This window comes from Vombatus ursinus, unplaced genomic scaffold (assembly GCF_900497805.2).
Source record: "Vombatus ursinus unplaced genomic scaffold, bare-nosed wombat genome assembly UNPS02005236.1, whole genome shotgun sequence".
NCBI lineage: Eukaryota > Metazoa > Chordata > Mammalia > Diprotodontia > Vombatidae > Vombatus > Vombatus ursinus.
The window spans coordinates 5,535,688-5,557,888 of NW_020945014.1; the positions used below are offsets into that span (position 1 = coordinate 5,535,688).

The window sequence follows — 22,201 nt, forward strand, 5'->3', positions numbered from 1 at the left end:
AAGATGATTTTTATGTTCTTGGGTAAATTAAATATGCAGCCCAGCAGCTGTGAATGTACTATGAAACCCCACTAATGCACTTGGGCCACATCCATTCTGGGTTTACTAATTTCAGATTTGTGCTTCTTTGACCTGGTCAGGGGTCAAGTTTATTTTTGCTCCATTTTTGAATGCTTTCCTTACTAAGTTTATGGTATAAAAAAGGTACTTTTTTTTTTTTGCTTTTTGGTGAGGCAATTGGGGTTAAGTGACTTGCTCAGGATCACACAGATAGTGTCAAGTGTCTGTGGTCACATTTGAAGTCAGGTCCTCCTGACTCCAAGGCCCGGAGCTCTATCCACAAAAAGGTGCTTTTTAAAGAAGAAATTGGTTTCTAAAGAGCTTTTGAAACTTTGTGGTTAGAGAAGAAAGGTTGTGTGATGAGAAGAGCACTGCGTTTGTATTGCTTTGGACAAAGTACTTTGTATCCCTGGTCTTCATTTTCCTCATCTGTGAGAAAACTATATTAATGTCTGTACCAACTACTTTACCAGGACATTTTGAGGATGAATGTGGATGAAAGTGCTTGTAAAAATATACTGTGTGTTATGTAAATGTATGTTATGTTGAATAATAATGATTACTAACATATAATAAAAAGGTATCCAGATAGATGCTGCTAATTACACATAAGTTATAACAAGTTCACCATAAGAATTTTATTTGAGTTACTACATGTATTTGAAATAATACATGAACTTTTTTATTGGCTTATTTCATTTTTATTTATTTTGGCTAACATTTATTGAGTATTTACTCTGTGCCTATGAGTCAGTATTCATTGATATTCTTTCAGTCACTTTTTAAAAAATAAAAATCAGATCTGAGGTTTTTTTTTTTCATATACCATTGATAACTTTCCCTTCTTCAGAGATCTTGAGAACTGATCTTTTGCAAATGCCCTAAAAATTGTCTTGCTTCAACCCCAGGCCTCCTTTATATATTCATGGTCTTGTCTAGCTTCTTTTCTCATCTTCTTTTATTCAGTACATTTGTTTCCTTAGCAAGCACATCTAGTACTTTGATCCTGGCATCTCAAAATGGAATCTTCATGATTGTTGATAGATCTTTTCTGTCTTTTATCTGTTTGTTTCTCCCCATTTAGTTTCATGCTTTAAATGCTTTTGGAATAACTTTACTTAGGGCTTTCACCAAACTGTCTTTAAAATTCTTTATCTCTTCACTGCTTTTTGTTCTTTTATGATGTGATAACTGCTTTTAATCATTTCCCAATCTTTTTGGTAATATTTAAAAAATTAATTTGTTGTCTTAACCTAGGTTGCTTTCAGCTGTCAGGTCATTGCTGTAGCAAGTAGATCAAATGTTTTCTGAAATCATTCTTAGGATATTTTATTCTCCATGTTGTGACATTTAATTTATATCAGTTAAACTTCTTTGCACAATTGTTTTAATCAGTGTGGGTGTCCTTTCCTTTATTTAGTTCCCATTTCTCAATATTTCAGTCATTTGTTTAAACAGGTTAGGTTGAATTTGTTTTCACTGTAAGCCATATCTTTTTCTCATTTTTATTCTTCTAGTTTTTTTTTTTTTTTACTAGTTTTAATCTTTGCTCTGATGAATGAGAGATCTGTTTAGAGACGGCTGATTCATGAATGACTACTTACCACTATGTCTACTTTCCCATCTATGTACAATTTAATGAGAATGATCTATGCCTGATTGAAGGTGTGCTTAATAAGAGTATCAGAAAGGTATAGGCAGTCTTTTAGAAATGACATTCCACAACAGATCACATTTTACCATCACATAGTTGATTGAAATATATAGATAATTCCAGATCCCACATTGCTTGTTGACCATAAAAAAAGCAGTTGGTTTGGTAGAGTTCCATTTTAAAGTCTCTCTTCTTACAAACAATCTACCATGAATATTTTCAAACTTTTAATAATTCAAACAAGATTATCTGAAAGATAAAATAAGAGAGATAATATTAGCTCCTCACTGATTACTAATAGCAAGGAAGACATAAAATTGGAAGATACTTGCTCATCGAAGATGTTCATTACTGTCAGAGAGGAGTTTAATGCAGGATTCTAGTTGAAGAGGCATTCTTTATAAGTGGTGAGGTCCTCTTGATGTTTCTGTTTGTAGATAATGTGCTAATTTCATCACACCACAGAGTCTCTCAAATGAGATCCATTATCACTCGAAAGAGTTTGGTTTTAACTTTCCCCACACAAGAAAAACCAAACTTTGCTGTATAGGTGGATGGATAGAGCTTGTCCTTCAACATCTGTAGCTTGGATAGACACTGCAAATGGATAGTAATATGGGCCCAGAATTGAATAGGGAGGATAGAGTGAGTTTGCCTTAAGGAAATTGCAAAGTTTTTTTTTTACCTCAATTTCCTTGAGACAGAATCCCACACGTCTTTAATTTTAATGTTCTTTTGGTAATGTTATATGGATATGAGTCACGAATACTATAATTTCTGAAGAACTGAAGGTGAAGAGCGAAAGAGAGATACATGGGGGGCATGAGGTGGCTGCCACATATTACAAACAAGGAATTACATGAGAGGAATAATGCAAAAGATACCATTAAAGATGCATAATCAAAAATAGAAGAGCTAGCTCTTTACTGATGGCAAAGTAAAACCAGTGAACAGTCCACATGTCCTGTTGGTATCTACCTTGTGACAAAGGCATCTGAGGGATTTTGTCTTCGTGTTGGGTGGAGGTCCTGTTGGTAACACGTGGACAAATAGTCTGCAGAATGGTGAGGCAATTTGTGTAATGGTGAGGTATTGTGATCAGCATCATTGGAGGCAATACTCAGAATAAGGATGAGATCATAAATCGTCAGAATATGCTTTTTGAGTGGACATGTTTTTAGGTGTTGAAGGAAACATAGATAAAAGGAATAAGATTATAAGGAGAAAGATATTTTAAGAGACTGTTATTGGTGAATAAATGAACAAAAAGCATTTATTAAGTACTTATTATATGCCAAGTGCTGTGTTAACTGTGAGGTATGTGAATGCAGTAACAAAACAGTCCCTATCCTCAAAGAACTGTCCTGTTCTAGGGAGCCAACAGTCATAAGGGAGAAGTAGCCAATAAAGTGTTTGGTTTGAGAAGTGTAGGGGTGTTTTACATTAGTGTGCCCTTTCCAGAAGCAATGGTACTATAGATTAGCTGAGGGGAAATATAGAGCCAGAATTTGGATGGTTAAAGTGGAAAGTAAGAGGAAGATATAGACATGTGATACATTTTCTAGAGGTAAAAATTATAGGCATTATGAATTCATTAGATGTGTGGGATGTGGGAGATGGAAAAATCAAAAATCACTCCCAAATTTGATTCCTCATTACATTGTAATTGTAAGTTCCTTGAGGGCAGGAGCTGTATTTTTCATATTTGTATCCTCAGTGCCTGGAACATAGTAGGTACTTAATTAACGTTTATTTATGGATTTACTGATTCTTGGTGACTTGCCCTCCTTGAATTTACAGCCTTAATAATCAAGATAATATATGGATATAGCCATAGTTCAGAGCAGAATGTGAAAACTATATAAAAAAGGTACAAACATATTGCTTTGACATTTGTTCTAAGTGAGCCAAAGGAATAAAGGAAAGTATGGGGTCAGAGGTGGAAGGTGATATCAGGAAAGGCTAACTTAAAGGTATCCAGAATATTTTATTATTGTTTAGGCAAATTATTTATTTTTATTTCTTGTTGTTTTAGAAAATTAGCCAGTGTCTTCAATATGATGATTTAAAAGAGTATACTTGTGTCTCTAGTTAGAAGAAGGCTTGCTGTGTATATTTACTTTTTTATTTTTTATTTTTTATTTTTTATTTTTATATTTAATTTTTTCTAATTACATGAAAAACAATTAACATTTCTTTTTAAAAATTTTGAGTTGTGAATTGTCTCCCTCCTACCCTTCCTCTTCCCTCCTTGAGAAGACAGTTTGATATAGATTATACAAGTGTAGTCACACAAAACATATTTTCATCTCAGCCATGTTGTAAGAGAAAACGCAGACCAAAAAAAAAAAAAAAAAAGAAAGTAAAACAACAATATGTTTCCGTCTACAATCAGACTCCTGCAATTCTTTCTCTAGAGGTGGAAAAACATTTTTCATCTTAAGTGCTTCAGAATTTTCTTGGATCTTTGTATTGCTGAGAATAGCTAAGTCATTGACTGGTGATCATCATACAATATTGCTGTTACTGTGTACAATGTTCTCCTGGTTCTACTCATTTCATTTTGCATTATATATAAGTCTTTTTAAGTTTTTCTGAAACTATCCTGTTCATCATTTCTTACATCTGTGTATGTATACTTATTAATTTATGCCAAAAGTTTTGAAATTGCAACATTTCAAAGTAATTGCCAGTAGAAATAGGTTAAAAAAAAATTCAAATGGTTTCTGTCAGGGTATAACAGCTGTAGTTTGTACCTGCATAGGAAAGACATCCCTTTCTTTACCACATGGGGGAGACAACTTTTTTCATCTTTTTTTTTTTTTTAACCTTGACCTCTGGTTTATGGGTTAGAGATCTAGGTCAATGATAATACAAAGTATACTACGTTTCCCTGTTGAGCTGAGCTCTTGTGACATTTGCATAATGCATTGTATATGACTGTGGGTTATCTGTAGTATAATTCACCTTAATGCATATCTAGTGTCTTTTTTTCATTTTATATAAAATTTGTCCTATGATATAAAAAGTCAAATAGACAAAGACATGTTTACTAAGATGAAGTGGTCCATGAGAACTTAGCAACTTGATGTGATGCCATCTGTGTTTGTATACACAAAATGTGTATATGTATTCTATAATAAAGATTATATACCATATTAGCTACATTGTCTTTTTCTTATTATCAACTAGGTACAGAATAATGTGTGTCAAGAGGCTTTGGTTCTAGAATCGTACATTGTCAGAACCAGCATAGGTAATAAATGGCAAGTGTTAAGACTTAAAATTAGGTTTTTTGACTCTGAGTGTGCCACTCATTCTACTCTCCTGTACTGTCTTGTAGGTTTAGCTGTGGCTCATTGAATGAGTTTGGGCAAGGCACTCTATTTCCTGGGCCTGTTTCTTTATTGGCAAAAGGAGGGGGGCAGGCTAGATGTTATCTAGGATACTTTAGGTCCAAAAATTCTACGACTTACATCATTCAGAGTAATAAATTTTTTTGTGTGTGGAGGCAGTAGGGTTAAGTGATTTGCCCAGGGTCACACAGCTTGGGTCTAAGGCTGGATTTGAACTCAGGGTCCTCCTGACTTCACAGTTGGTGCTCCATCCACTGCACCACTTAGCTGCTCTAATAATTGTATTTTATATTCTATAATTCTTCTAACAAAGAATGGTCAGTATAGTAGTGTGTACTCAGCAAGTACTCTCTTAGTATTTGTAATGATTTAACTTAAAATTTTAGCCAAGGGGTGATTTTAAAGTAGTTAATTAATTAGTAAACATTTTATTAAGTGCCTATTATGGGGCAGTGAGTGAAATCATCTATTTGCAATATTGTCTATAAGGCTTATGTGCTATGGAATAGGAAAGGGGCCATGGGAAGATTGGAGACAACATTGGTCTAAGAGTCAGATGAGCTGACCTTGAGTCTCTGTTTACTGGGTGAGGTCATTTTGCCTTTCAGCCTCAGTTTCTTCATCTATAAAAAAAGAAAAATCTGAATAATTTTGATGTCCCTTTTAGTTGAGACTTCTATGATTCTTGTATTGCTCATCAAAATTTGATTTTTCCAAGTAAACAGGAGCTTGCTTCAGGAATGATTTTGCAGATTTTTCATTTTTAAAATTCAGTTTTACTAGAGGAAATTTTTCTCCTTTTGAAAGTCAGCCTCTTGCTTGAGGGACCTGTGATATGAATGAAAAGCAGGAGTAAGGGATGAAAGAATAGCCTTTAGATGCCTCCTTGATATTCACAAAAGTGCTTTTATTTTTATATTTGAACCCTTTGAACTTGGTTGTTAAATTTAAAATTGTCAGATAGAGTTGGCCTTTTCCCCTTTTCCTAAAGGGGAATGAATATATGTGCTTTTTGTGATTTTTCATAGAAATGGTTCCAGCCTAGTTTAAAAAGAAAAAAAAGGAACCCTAAGAAACCTAACAAAGAAAGCAGTAAGCCAAAAGGTGGTACCCCTCTGTCAGCTGTTGAGGGCACCCTTTATCTAGTTAAATGGCATCCCAATTCCTTTCAAAGGCCGCTGCTTGAATTTTATGCTCAAATGTTTATAACTAAAACAGAAAAAGAAGCAACATCCTCTGGAATAATTTTTGTGGGGATGAGCTCTTGTTTTTGGTATGGACTCATGAAATTCACCATAAGGCTCTGTTTTACTAGGAAATGAAATATTATGTCGCAACACCACACAGGTATTTTATTCACACTCAATAAACATCCAAATCAAAAGAGATAATATTTACAAAGTGCTTTGCAAACATTAAAGTGCTATATAAATGCTATCTGTCATTATTATTTTAAATCTTTATCTATTTTTAATATATATGAACTTTCAAAGTGAGGAGAACTGGTCAGATTTAGGATTTGGGATAAATGAAATAAGTTGTTTCCCTGAAGTTTAAGTAATTGAACAACTTGGCTACTGTGAAAATTTACATTGTAGACTCTTAGAGTTGGAAGGCCTTTAAAAGTCATCTAGTTTAGGCCCCAATTGCTAGGCAACTCATTTTATTTTGGGGCAACTCTAATTGTTAAGAAGTTTTTCCTTATATTGGAAATATGTGTTTCCTTGGACTGTGGACTAAAATTCTCTACAACTTCCATTACTGTTATGTTTGCTAAGCAAAAGCTATCCCTTAATCACTGAATGGGTGTTGCCTCAGCCAAACTAAGACCTGGGAAAGACCTTAGCTTAAAAAGGCCAAGGTCACCCACTACATCTTGGTCCATCACCAGTCATCTTGACTTTTATCTTGTCTACTGAAGCAGGTGCTGTGGAGCACTTTGAGCGTGGTCAGACATCCAATTCACCAAGGTTGTCCACGGTATCCAGGACTATTGCCAGTTGTCTCGAGCTTTGCCTTGCCACTCGACTTTGATGACTGGAGGAGAGAGTGAGGCTGATGACTTTGTGAAGCGCTGCCTCACTTAAATCAAATTCATTCAGAAATCAAGACATCACCCTTGTGATGTCGTTGGTTCTCTTTAAGAACAAAGGAGGAACAACAACAATAATTTTAATAGACCTATTTTCTGGTTGAGATGAAACATAAGACAGTTTGCCTTGATTGTGTTTTCCTAAAAACTCTATTTCCTTTATATAGTGTGTGTCTTCTGGTTAATTTGTCATTGGCTCCATCATAAGCAGCATTGGTTTATTCAGTTAACATTCACTGAGTAATCTTAATATTCCTAGAATTATATTAGGTTCTTTGAATGAAGGAATGTAATCATCATAATAGCTGACATTTATATAGGGTATTAAACTTTACAAAGTGTTCTATCTAATTTGATTTACATTATCTAATTTGATTCCTACAACAACTCAAATTATTACCCTCCCCTTTCAGCCCGCCTTTTCAGATGAGAAAACAAATTTAGGAAAGTGTGGCAATTTGCCTACAGTTACATAGATAATGGTCAGGTGTGGGATTTGAACTCAGAACTCTCTTGACTCAGCACTTTTTTATTACTCCTTGCTGCCTCTCCCTTACATCATAAAATGTAGAAGGTAGTTTTTTTTTTTTAAACAGAATTTAGAGATCATCTAGTCCATCCTCTGCACTGCCGTTCCCTGCTTCTCCTGTTTTATAGATTAGGAAATTGGGGCTCAGTGAGGAAAGATAGTTTGCCTAATGTTGTGTGCTGATTTAGGGGCACAGCAAATACACGTTTTTTTTTGGCTCTGAGGCATTGTTGTAGTTTAGAATGAGGATACAGGTCACAGATGAAATTTAATTCAACAGATATTTTAAAAGCAACTTCTATTTATGTCACAGCACTAGGTTTTGGGGATAGAAAGATGAAAAATGGTGCTGCTCCTGTCCCCAAGTACCTTGAAATATTACCTAGGAATAAGTCCCAGTCTAGGGAAAAGAACTGACTCTGAAATTAGCAGATATAGGTTCAGATCCCGCTTCGCATGTTTACTACTGGTGTGACCAAGGCCAATCCCTTTATCTCCCTCAGGCTCAGTTTCCTCATCTGTAAAATGAGGAAGGTTTACCTTGGAGGTTTCTTCAAGCTCTATGATCCTATCATCCCTTCACATAAATATAATGCAAAATCAATTCTGCTAAATCCCCAAGAGAGCTCAAGACTAAAGGCTCTGAGAAATTGGAATGATCACTTCTACCTGGGAGAATTAGTAAAGTCTTATGGAGCAAGTGATAACTGAGTTGAATCAGGGAGACTTGTGGGAGAAGTATGTGACAGCTTACATGACATGCTGTGAGCAAGTGCACAGATGTTTGAAAGGGCAGGATGTGCTATCCTGGTGAATAGTCAAGTATTTCTAGAAGCTAGGCACTGGCAGAATAGAAATAGAGTCGTGTTTTGATAACACAATAGTTGTGTGACCACAGACAAGCAATTTAATCTCTGTAAGCCTCAGTTCCTTTAACTGTATAATGCTAAGTGATAATTCCTTTGGCCCTGACCTCACAGGGTTGTTGTGCAGAAAGTACTTCTGTTAACCATAAATTCATATATACGTGAATTATTCCTTCTTGAAATAAAAAAAAAAGTGTTTATTTTTGCATCTGAACTCTTAGAATTCCAGGAAGTGAATGCAGTAAAAATAATCAGAGTTGACATTTATATACTGTTTTATGGTTTGCAAGGCTCTTTACATATATTATCTTGTTAGCTGTCTCCTGGACAAGACAAAGAACTAAGATGGTAGGACTGAAAAGTCAACCTGTAGATTATTTGAGGGTTATAAATTCACAAGTTAATTGAATGTTAAAACTGCAAAGGATCTTAGAGATCATCTGGTCAAAATCCTTTATGTTATAGATAACGAAATGGAGGCCAAGTAATCTGCTCAGAGTCATTCAGGAATCATTTGGTTGAGCTTAGACTAGAATCCAGGCTTCTTGATTTCCATTTCAATGACTGATTACGTGCAAATCTCTTAGAATTAAATCAAGCAACAAATAATAATTGAACATCCCATACCTGCGTCGTGCTACGCTTAGTGCTGGGGTAGATTACAAAGAAGGATAAGGAATAATCACTGTACTCAAAGAGTTTTCTACTGAATAGTAAAGGTATTATTTATATTATTAACATGATTTATTCTATTTACAGACTTATTTACAAATAACTCTGTTCCTAATAAAAACCCAACCTGGTCATAGTGTATAATCTTTCTAATATTTTGTTTTGGCTTACTTGCTGATATTTCATTTAAACTTTTTACATCAGTGTTCATTCAGGGTATTAATATCCTATGAATTTCTTTCTTAGCTTTGTTTTTCTTGATTTAGGTATAAAGACAATATTTGTATCATAGAGATTAAAGGGTACTTTTTTCTGCAAAGTTTATGTAATATTGAAATTCATTGTTCTTTGAATGTGTCATAGATTTCAGTTGGGAATCCAAAAACCTAGAGGTTTTTGTCTGTGGTTTTATGTCTTTCATTGTTTGTTCAGTTTATTTTTCTAACATTGGCTTATTTAAATAATCTATTTCTTCTTTTGTTAATTTGGATATTATGTATTTTTGTAAGTGTTCACTTATTTCCTACAAGTCATCAGGTTTGTTAACACAATTATATAAAATGATTTCTTGTAATTTCCTTTTCAATTCTTGTTAAATTCTCCTTTTACACATTTGTTATGAATAATTTGATTTTTCTTTCCCTTTTCAAAAATAAAAAAATATTTAACTCAGTTTAATTTAAAAAAGTCAACTCTTAGTTTTATTAATCAATTTAATGGTCTTTTTAATATCAATTATTAAATTTTTCTTTAATTTTAGATTTTTAACTGTTATTTGGTTGGTGTTTTCAAATTTTTTGATGTTCAAATTTTAAAAATTGCATGCCCAACTCATTGGTTTGTGTTTTTCCTTTTGTTGATAAAAACATTTAGAGCTCCCCTAAACTAAAGATTCCTAAACTTTCTAAGTTTGTGGCATCTTTAGTGTCAGTAATTTTTTATTTTTTAATGACACTTCAAGGAAGTTCACAATGCCCTTAGTGTCTCAGTAATTTTTTCTTGTTGTCCTCAGGCCAAGAGAAATACCTAACAGTTCCATTTACTAGTTGTTAGGTTCAAACAGCTTACTAAGTATTTATGTGCTAACAAGTTAGTAGCCATTTGAAAAAGTAATGGAGGTAAATTGAAAGAAGAAATAATTTTTATTTCATTCTTAAATAACCACAGTTACTTTATTAGTGAGATATTTGCACCTGTTGGTCACTGTACACTTTCTCAAACCTTGGAATCAGATTGCTGACTCCATCCTGTTCCACATTGATTTTCAAGTGGTATTGGCTTTTTATTACAGCAACCCAGTAACGTGAGAACTCAAAGATATGATGTCACAAACAAGAAAGTAATCCTCACCTAGCAGAAGATATAAGTACACAAAAACACATCCCAAATATTTGAGAACATCAACAAAAGGAATATAGCAAGATCTAGTGTGAAACTGTGAACTACTTTGAGTCAGTAGTAGTTCAAGCAATGTCTGACAGATATTGAGTATTGCTGTATTTCTTTTGAATGTTTAACATATCCCAGAGTGCCCCTGTGAGTTCACTTTGTCCCCTTGGGGCAGTAGTACACAGTTTGGGAACTAAGAATTTAGAAGTATACATTTTTCCTTGTGAATTGCTTTAGTTGCAACCCATAAGTTTTAGTATGTTGTCTCCTTGTTGCCATTTTTAAGGTAAAATTTTCTATTGTTTCTATAATTTGTTCTTTGACCCATCTGTTCTCTAGAGCCATGTTATTTAGTGTTTAATTATTTTAAAATTCTTCCCTTAAAGGCCCTTTATTGAATATAATATTTTATTGCATGATGATTAATAAATGATATTTTATAGTACTGCTTTTCTACATTTTTTGGAGATGACTTTATGCCTTAACGCATAGTAATTTTTTGAAAAGGTTCCATACACAGCTGAGAAGTATATAATTTCCTTCTATTCTCATTCACAAATTTCCAGAGATCATCATCTTTCATTTTCTGAAGTTCTATTCAAGTCCCTAACTTCTTTTCTTTTTATCTTTTGTTTTGATTTTTTTAGGTCTGAAAAGGATACAATAAAGTCTTCTAATATTATAGTTTTATTATTCTTTTCTCTCTCCATTTCAAATAACATACTTTGAGTATTTAGATGCTATGTTATTAGGTACATATAAATCAAGTAATAATGATTCATTACTTGTGGTGCTTTTTATCATAATATAATTTCCCTGCTTATATCTGAATCTTTTCCGTATTTACTATAGTCAAATATGAAATTGATCTTTACTCCAGCTTTTTTGAGTTCAGATGAAGCATAATAAATTTTGTTTTAGCTCCCATTTTAGCTCCATGTTCATCTTTGTATTTCAAGTGTATTTCTTATAGATGCTCTTTTGGTGGGTTCTGTTTTCTAATCCATTCTGTCATCTACTTTTGTATTATGAATGATTTTTTCCATTCACATTCATACTTCTAACTGTTAATTTTGTATTTGCCTTCATCCTGGCCTCTTTTACTTTTTCCTTTGTTTCTTCCCACCTCCCTCTTCACGAATAAGAAGAAAGTGGTAGAAGAGAGGATTTTGCCCCATTTTTGTGATCTCTTAAGTAGACAATGCAGGGAATAATCATAACTTCACAAGGTTGAAAGTGAAGTATGCCTCTCCTCTCCTTGACAAAAGTAAGCAAATGGAGAATAAGACAAACATTTTCAAACATGGCCAAAGAGTTGATGTTTTACTTGACTATACTATAGAAGTGAGGGTTATTTTATGGGATTGTGGGAATACTTAGGTCTAGAGTCTCCCAGGAGATAAATCCTGAAGAGGATTGCACTTTTGTGTTCTCCTCACGGTTATAGCTCTAGTCATATTTTCCTGCCTCAGGATCCCAGGTTTCTATTCTTTCTTTTTTCCTTTAATCATTCCTTCATGTTCTTCCTGTCAACATTTGAGTTTGTTTTGCTTATGATTGTTCATTTACCTCCCTTACTTTACCTCTTAGACATCTCCCTTTCCCCTTGCCCCGTCCCTTCCAATTTCTCTTTTGAGTTAATATATTTCTATAAGACCTCTCTGTATGTAATTGTATTCAGTCTTCCTTTATCTGATTCAGATAAAAGTGAGAATCATGGAATGCCTTTTCCTTCTCCCTTCTCCTTTTCTATTATTACATATTCTTCATATTATGAACCTCATTATGATTTCCTTCCCCTTCTTTCTCCTTTCCTCTCCAATAGTATAAGTCCCCTGTCCTTTAAATTTTTTTCATAAAACCATTACATAGAACAAAAACACTCACAGAAATTGTCATTTTATTTTTTCTCTATTACACATAAAGACATTAGAATTCTTATAAGACATTTATTTCTTGACTACCCATTAATAAGTAAATAATTCGTTCTCACATATTAACTTTAAATTGTAAAAATACATGTACGTTTTTGTATTTCTCTTGATATCTCCATTTCCATTTCCAAATGTCTATTCAGTCCTGGTCTTTTTGTCAGGAATGCTTAAAAATTCTCTCTTACATTAAAAATTCATTTTCCCTTTTATAGAATTATACTCAGTTTTGCCATATAGATAGATTATCTTTGATTGAAATTCTTTATCTCTTTTATTTTGGAATATATTATTCCAAGCTCTCCTTTTCTTTATAGTGGCAAATGCTGTTTCATATGATGCATATTATAGCTTCTTGGTATTTGAATTTCTTTTTGGTTTCTTTGAGTATTTTTTAATTTTACCTGGAAGCTCTAGATTTTGGCTATGATAGTTCTGAGAGTTTTCATTTTAGGGATGATTGTTGGATTGTTTTTATTTTTACCTTGTCCTATGGTTCTAAGAACTTGGGGTAATTTTTATTCATAATTTTCTACAGTATGGTATCTGGACTTTTTTCTGATCATGATTTTTAAAGAGTCTGAGAATTTTTAGATTACCTCCTTTAGATTTGCTTTCCAGGTCAGTTGTTTCTGATATTTTATTTCTTAAAATTTATAAATTAAGATTTTTAAATTTTATTTTGTTATTTCTTATTGTGTTGTTGAATCATTGTTTTCTGCCTGACTCATTTTAATTTTAAGAGCATTTATTTTCTTGAGTCAGAAATTTTCCTTACCATACTTTTTTCCCTAGCTTTTCCATTTTGTATCTTGTCTTTAATTTCCTCCAGGTACTACTGTAGGACTATAATCAAATACCAGGCTATTTTTTGTTTTTTTTTGCCTGAGGCTTTATTGTGGAGTTACAGTCAAACCCAGGTATTTCCACAGTCCCATACAATACCCCTCACTTTATAGTCAAATAAAACAAATCATCTCTTTGGCCATGTTTGAAAATGTTTGTCTTATTCTCTATCTGCATTCCAACTCTTTGCCAAAGGGTGGAGGGACATGCTTCACTTTCAGTCTTCTGAAATTATGATTACTCAGTGCATTGATCAGAAATACGAAGTCCTTCAGTATTGCCTTCCTTTGTGATCTCTGTTAAAGATTTCCACCTAATCTTGTTTACTTGACTCTGCATTAGTTCATTTAAATCTTCCAAAATTTCTTTCAATTCTTCTTATTCATTATCTCTTATTTTACAGTACTATTATATTGCTATATCATTATATTCATATACCCCATTTTGTGTAGGCCTTCCCTAATCAATGAATACCCAACTTCCTTTGAGTTCTTAGTTACTATAAAAAATGCCGTCTTTCTATAGTTATCCCTTCCACATTGCAACTTCTACTTTCTCCATTGTGGTGTTGATATATCGCAGGTTGGCATAAGAAATTAAATGAGAATTTTTTGGGAGTTTTTGCAGAAGCTGCAGATGAGGCACGAAGGTCAGGAGATACCGAAAAAGTTTAGAAACTCAGAAATGCATAAAATATAGTATAGTGTTGTATAATATCAACCCAGTAAGGTGCTGTAAACACCCCATAAAAAGGAAAAGAAAAATTTAGTCTTCTCTGGTACAAAGGGAGGGCCAAAAATTTTTTGCAAGTTTTCCAGATTGCAGGGGCACTGTGCTCCTCACCCCTGCGATGTGGAAGGGATAACTGTATATAGGACCTTTCTTCCTGTTTTTTACCTCCTTGGAATATATACCTGCCAGCCTCAGCTTCCCCAGTAGCAGAGATTTCAGGTGTGTCCTGCCACATTTATCTGGCCAGATTTTTGCTTTAAGGATATCAGTTTATTAGCTGTGAGGAGAATAGTTTGTACAAGAAAGTGGCTGAGGGCAGGGACTTCAGTTAGGAAGCTAATAGTTGAGATAAGAGGTTATAAGAAACTGTGTAAGTGGAGAGAGAGATGTGTTTGGAAGAGATGTTGGGGTGGTAGAATCGACAAGTCTTGGCAGTTGATTAGATTAACGATTAAATGAGAATGAAGAGTGGATTATGAACCTGTGTTATGGTACCCTCCACAGAAATAGAGAAGTTAGGAGGAGGGATAATTTAAGGGCCAAAGATAATTAAGGTTTTAGACATATCGTGTTTGAGAGGCCTATGTGACATCCATGTGGATATGTCACCCAGGTATCAAAGAAGTAGAGGATTGGAACTCAGGAGAGATTTGAAAGATGGTTGTGCAGATTAGGCATAGGGATGAGGTATGAACCCATAGGAGCTGCCAATCAATGAGAAAGAGCAGAATAGAATATACAGGATGGAGCTCTGGAGTTTATCTATGCATAGGAGGCAGGATATGGAATGAAGTCTTTAGTGGAGACTGAGAAGGATTGGTCATAGAGGAGGAGATGCAAGGAAGATTATCCAGAAGGGAAAAAGTAGTTCACAGTGCCAAATGCTGTGGAAAGGCAAAGAGGATGAAGGATGAAAAAAGCCATTGGATTTAGCAACAAAAGAAATCATTGGTAACTTTGGAGAAAACAGTGTCAGCTGAGTATTGTGGGGATGGAAATCAGATTGCAAGGGCTTGAGAAATGAATGGACAGTGAGAAAGCAGAGACATGTGTAGACAGCCTTTTCTAGGACTTTAGCTGTGAAAGGGGTGGGGATATATATTAGCTTGAGAGAGTGGTAGAATGTTTAGACTGTCAACAGGCAAAGATAGGAGAGGATGGAAGGATTATTTTGTGTTAATCATAATTTCTACCTCTGTTGAAAGTACCTTAAAAAGTATATAAAAACCTTAAGGTATTATATAAATACTAGCTCTCATTATTCATCATTAATCATGGTAGATACTTGTAAAAATCTTTCAGATTATTATTTTTATTCAACTTTGGACAGATTTTCAGCTTTAATAAATCCTCTTACCACTAGGCTCAATGTAGAACAAAATGATAATGGATATAAGTATTATCTCTGTTTGCTTATATAATTTTCTCTGTTTCAGGGTCTCCTTACAAGTGGAGTGGAATTCGAATCTCTTCCTGCAGCTCTTTCTCTCCCTGCTGAATCTGGACTTTATCCAGTGACACTGGTTGGTGTCCCTCGGAGCACAGGGCAGATTACTATTAATGGTAAGGACTCTTTGCTTTGTAGTTTTTGGAGAGTGTAATGTGTAGAAACAGGCAGGACAAGTCATTTTGTTTAACTGGAACACAGAATTCATGGCAGGGGGTTATATCACACAGAGCTTAAAAGGTACTGCCAGACTGTGGAGGGTCTTGAATGTCAAGCTGGTAAGCTCAGACTTCCTATAGTAGGCAATAGGATTTTGAGCAGAGAAGTAATATGATTGGCTCATAAGAAAGGTAAATTTGGGAGACTTTGTACAATTGGTTGGAACTGGGGAGAGGAGGGAGTATATTATAGAGGGAGAAGTGATAGAACTTATTTAAAGATGAGATGTAAGAGATAGGCAAGGGTCCGGAATATCAAGGTTTTGAGTTTGGAGACTGACCAAGTGGTTGTGTCATCTTGAAGATACACCCCTAAAATGACAAAGAATAAGATTCATGATTTTTATCATGCCACTTATTTTTTAGTTATGGACTTTTTGCCTTAAGGAATGGCAAGCTGAATGTAACATTTTGTCACCTTGATATTATCTTTTTTTTTTCATTCTGCCTGGCTTTAAAATATATTTTTTTAAAGTTAAATTAAATTTTTTCATTTAGTAACCCTCATAACAAATATGCATAGTTAAGCAAAAAAAAATTCCATATTGGTCATGTCCAAAAATTATATTCTCATTCTTCATCTTGAGACTCACCTCTCAGTCTTGGTCCACTGGAATCATGGTTGGGCATTGCATTGATCAGAGTTATTAAGGTTTTCAAAGCTGATTATCTTTACAGTGTTGTTGTTGTTGTTGTATAGATTGTTATCCTGGTTCTCCTTACTTCCCTTTGCATCAGTTCATATAAGTTTTCCCAGGTTTTTCTTAAACCATCACCGTTGTCTTTTCTTATACACAATTAGCATCCCATTAATTCAGGTTCCATAATTTATTCTAAATGATGGGCATCTTTTTAATTTCCAGTTCTTTACCACTACGAAAACTGTTACTATATATATTTTAAAACATTTATCTTTTTCTTTCTTTGATCTTTGTAACATAGACCTAGTAGTGGTATCAGTGAGTTTAAAAGTTTAGTGCATTTTTGTACATAGTTCCAAATTGCTTTCCAAAATGGCATATTAGTTTACTGCTTTACTCACAGTGCATTGATCTGCTTATTTTCCTGTAGCCCCTCTAACATTTGCCATTTTCTCTTTTTTGGGTTATCTTTGCCAATTGTGTGGCTGCATGGAATCTTAGAATTGTTTTAATTTGCATTTCTCAAATTATTAGTGATTTGGAGTATTTTTTAATATGACTCTTGATAGTTTGGATTTCTTTTTTTGAAAACTGCCTATTCATATCCTTCAGCCTTTTATGAAATGGATTATTCATGCCATCCCTTTGAACTTCATTTATAAATTCTTAGAGTTTTATTGCTGAAACTACCCCTATTTTACCATTGAATAAAGATCTAAAAGTGACTCACTCATGTTCATACAGCTCATTAGAGGCAAAGCTTGTGACAGGAACCCAGATAATCTGACTCCTTGACCAGTACCTTGGGGGATATTACCTCAATTCTTATTTTGCTCTTATAAAAGCCTTAGTCTTTCCCTCTCAGCCATTTTCTGTATTCATGAATATGTCTGTCGCCTTACCTTGATAAAACCTTTTATTGACCCTATCCTTTCTACTTTTAATGAATCAGTAACTAGTATAGGTGTGCTATTTACACTTTCTGAATGTCATTACCACCTCTTCTGTCCATCCTGGACACTTTTCAGTGTGGCTTCTGGCTTCTCCACTGCCATGCACTGAAGATTATCATTACTTATTAATTGATTTTTCTCACTTCTTATATCTTTGACCCAGTTTGCTGTATTTGACAGTCTTGGTCACTATTTCCCCCCTTAAACTGTTTCCTCCTTATGTTTTTGTAAAACTTTGCCCTCTTCATTGTTCTCCTACCTCTTAGATTCCTTTTTCCTAGGCTTTTTTCAGGATTCTTTTCTTACTGCTCTGTTACTCAAGGCCTTGTTCATGGTTTTCTTCTTGTTTTTCCCCTATGCTCACTCCTTTAGAGAACCTATCTTCTCCTCATTGTAGTCATCATTTCTAAACTGATTCTTAAAATTTTCTCTCCAAATTAGACCTCTTAGTCTTTTATCTCTGTCTTCTGCCATTCACTTAAATTAATTAGATAGTTGTTAAACACTTACTCTTATCAGAAATCAGAAGTACTGTGACAAAGTAGATGGAGAGATGGCCTTAGAGTCAGGAAGACCTGCATTCAGGTCCTGTCTCTGGCATATATAGGGTTTTTTAAATTTTTATTTTTTATTATTTTCACATTAGTCATGTTGTAAAGAAGAATTAGAACCAATGGGAGAAACCACAAGAAAGAAGAAACAAAAAAAAAAGAGAGAGTGAGCAAATAATATGCTTCTATCTGCGTTCAGACTCCATAGTTCTTTTTCTGGATGTGGATGTGTTTTCCATCATGAGTCTTTTGGAGTTGTCTTAAATCCTTGCATTGCTAAGAAGAGATAAGTCTGTCAAAGTTAGTCATCGCATAATGTGGCTGTTACTGTGTACAATGTTCTCCTGGTTCTGCTCACTTCAGTCAGCATCAGTTCATGTAAGTCTTTCCAGGTTTTTCTGTTGCCTGCTCATCATTTCTTATAGCACAGTAGTATTCCATTACATTCTTATACCACATCTTGTTCAGCCATTCCCCAACTGATGGGCATCCCCTCAATTTCCAATTCTTTGCCACTACAAAAAGAGCTGCTATAAATATTTTTGTACATGTAGGTCCTTTTCCCATTTGTATGATCTCTTTGGGATACAGCCCTAGAAGTGCTATTGCTGGATCAAAGGGTATATACAATAGTTCCAAATTGGTTCTCCAGCATTTATCATTTTCCTGTTTTGTCATGTTAGCTAATCTGATAGGTGTGATGTGGTACCTCAGAGTCGCTTTGATTTGCATTTCTCTAATCAATAATATTTTAGAGCATTTTTTCATTTGACTATAGATGGCTTTAATTTCTTCCTATGAAAACTGCCTGTTTATATCCTTTGACCATTTATCAATTGGTAAATGACTTGTATTCTTATAAATTTGACTCAGTTCTCTATATATTTAGAAATGAGGCCTTTATCAGAGGCACTGGTTGTAAAAAATTCTTTTCCAGTTTTCTGCTTCCCTCCTAATCTTGGTTGCATTGGCTTTGTGCAAAAACTTTTCAATTTAATGTAATCAAAATTATCCATTTTGCATTTCATAATGTTTTCTATCTTTTGTTTGGCCATACATTCTTCTGTTTTCCATAAATATGACAGGTAAACTATTCCTTGTTCTTCTAGTTTGCTCAAAGTCTCACCCTTTGTGTGTAAATCTTGTACCTGTTTTGACTTTATTTTGGTATATGATGTAAGATACTGGTCTGCACCTAATTTCTGCCGTACTATTTTCCACTTTTCCAAGCAGTTTTTGTCAAATAGTGAGTTCTTATCCCATTGCTAGAGCTATTATTTCCAGAATACTATAAAACTGTAGTGGTAACAATTCTTGCTTAATCTTAGTCTTACTTCTAAATCTTAATCTTAAGGCCATTAATTTTTCTCTAATTACTGAGGTAAGAATGGTTTTTACATTTTAAAATACAAAATTATTTGTATAAAAAACTTAAATGCACACTTATTTAAAAATATAAAAATTATTCTTAGCTACTAGGCATACAAAAACAGGTGATGGGCAGCAGTTTTCTGACTCTTAATTTAGAAGAATAAGGAAAAAACTACCTTCCAGATCTCAGGAAAGGAGTAAGGTCATGACTAAACAAGGGAGGGAGATGATCACAGAAGATGAAATAGGCAGTCCTGATGATATAAAATTTAAAAGTTTCTTCATAAGCTAATCTAATATAGCTAAGATTCCTATTTCCTGTCTAAACAGGTAACTTGGAAAAAAAAATTCTGTCAACATGTTTCTTTGATAAAAGTCTCATTTTAAAGCCCAGTTAGTAATCATTTATTCAGCATTTTCTAGGTTGTAGGCACTGTACTAAACACTGGGAATACAAATACAAGTAGAAAGAAAGATAGTCACTGTCCTCAAGGAGCTTACATTCTAATGTGGAAAGACAACACAGAAAAGGAAGCTGAAAAGCTGATTGAGTATGAGGAGGGATTGTAGAAAAAAGGAGAAGAGGAGGTATTTTCAAGATATATAAGGAATTGATTCAAATTCGTATATATTATATAATCATATATTGTTATTATGTATGTATATATGTGTGTGTATACATATATGTATATGTGTATGTGTAGATAGATAAATAGATAGATAGATAGACAGACTGTAAGTAATATGAACTGGCAGTTTTCAAGGGAAGAAACTGAAGCCATCAAATAGCCATATGAAAAAGTACCTCAAATTACTAATATTTTGAGAAGTGCAAATTAAAGGAATTCTGAGGTTCTACCTTACATCCATCACATTGGTAAAGCTGACAATAATAAAAATTCACAAATGTTGAAGATGCTATGAGAAAACAGACACAATTTGATGTATTGTTGGTGGACCAATGAATTGGTCTAGCCATTCTGGAAAGCAGTTTAGAATTATGCCCCCCAAATTGCTCGACTGTTTCCCCTTTGACCTGGTGATACCACTACTAGGCTTATCCCCCAAAGATAGAGGAAAAGCCCCTTTATGTACAAAAATATTTTAGCAGCTTTTTTTGTTGTGAAAAATAACTAGCAACTAAAGGAGAGAATACCTGTTAATTGGAAAATAGTAGAAGAAATTATGGTCTAAGATTGTAAAGGAATACTATTTTGCTTTAAGAAATGAAGAGAGACCTAGGAAGACTCATATACAAAAATACAGAGTAAAGTGAGTAAAACCAGGAGAATAATTTATACTGCAAAAATAAATATTAAATTAATGTTCTTAAAAGTGAACAATTTTGAAAGAATCAATAATTCTGATCACTGAAATGGTCAATCATGATTTCAGAGGACTAGTGAAGAAGAATACTGCCCACCACATAACAAGGAGATGATAGACTAATATGCAGAATAAGAAACACATTTTTGGATCTTGCCAATGTGTGAATTTGTCTTGGTTGACTATGCTTTTATGATACAATGTTTTTGTACATAAAATTATACCCTATGAATGCAGTTAGGTCAATATAAGGAAAATCATAAAATTAATAAGTCCTACTAATAACAAATATTAGAAAGAACATGGTAATATCAATGGAGATTGAAAAGGCTTTTGAAAAAAAATCCAGCACACATTTTTGTTAAAAACATTAAAAATCATAGGAAATAAATAGATTTTTTTCCTTAAAGTAGTAAATAATACCTATATAAAATCAAGAGAATACATTGTAAAAGAGAAAAATTAATGGCCTTAAGATTAAGATTTAGAATTAAGATTAAGATTTAGAATTAAGATTAAGATTTAGAATTAAGATTAAGATTAAGCAAGAATTGTTACCACTACAGTTTTACAGTATTCTAGAAATGATAATTCTGGCAATGAGACAAAAAAGAAAATCAAGGGAATAAGCATTGGCAAAGAGGATACAAAACTATCCAAATGACATAATTTACTTAGAAAACCCCAAAATATTAATCAAAATTAATTTAAACAATAAATTTAGCAAAGTTATACGGCATAAAATAAATCCACATCAGTCATCAGGAATGCTGCATATTACCAACAAAAGAAATATCATTCAAAATAACTGTAAAATCTATAAAATATTTGATAGTATATTTACCAGTAAACACTTAGAAATTATAAGAAGGCTACTATAAAACACTTTGCAGTAATAAAGACCCAAATAATTTGAAAAGCTTAATTGCTTTTGGGCATATTGTGCAAATATATTAAAAGTGACATTACTGCTTAAAATGATCAAACTACCCAAAAATTATTTATAGAACTAGAGAAATAAGAAAATTCATGTGGAAGAACAAAAAGTGAAAACTCTTATGGGAAACAATGAAAAAAAAAAGTGAAAATGAAAGAATCCTAGAAGAACTAGATCCCAAACTATACTATAATTTTATAATCATCCAAACAGTTTGGTGCTGGTTCAAAAAAGAGGTCAATTAGTGGAACAGATTAGGTACATAGCACATAGAAACAAATTAACAGAGTAGTATAGTGTTTGATAAATACAAAGACCTCTCATAATCTGAGAAGAACTGATGGGAAAACTGGAAAGCAATCTTGAAATTAGGCATAGACCAACATCTTATGCTATCTATTAAGATAAACTCCAAATGAATACATAGACATAAAAGGTGACATCATAAACAAATTCGAAGCAAGAAAAAAATTGCCTTTCAGATATGTGGATAGATTAGGGAGCTAAGATGGTGGAGTCAAAGGGAGCATTCAGGCTGAACTCTCCTAACATTCCTTTCTAAACAATTTTAAAATAATGCATCAAATCAAATTCTAAAGTGTCATGACCAACAAAAGGTTAAGTTGAGAC

General features: G+C 33.6%; 1 protein-coding gene across 2 annotated transcripts in view; it reads left to right on the plus strand.

The window, feature by feature from the left end:
* Positions 1-22,201, plus strand: part of TRAPPC9 (trafficking protein particle complex 9) — a 964,950-nt gene that overhangs the window by 197,331 nt on the left and 745,418 nt on the right. For both annotated transcript variants that reach the window (XM_027844988.1, XM_027844994.1), the window contains one exon: positions 15,564-15,690. In XM_027844988.1, the coding sequence (XP_027700789.1) occupies positions 15,564-15,690 (127 nt within the window). The remainder of the gene's footprint in view (positions 1-15,563; positions 15,691-22,201) is intronic.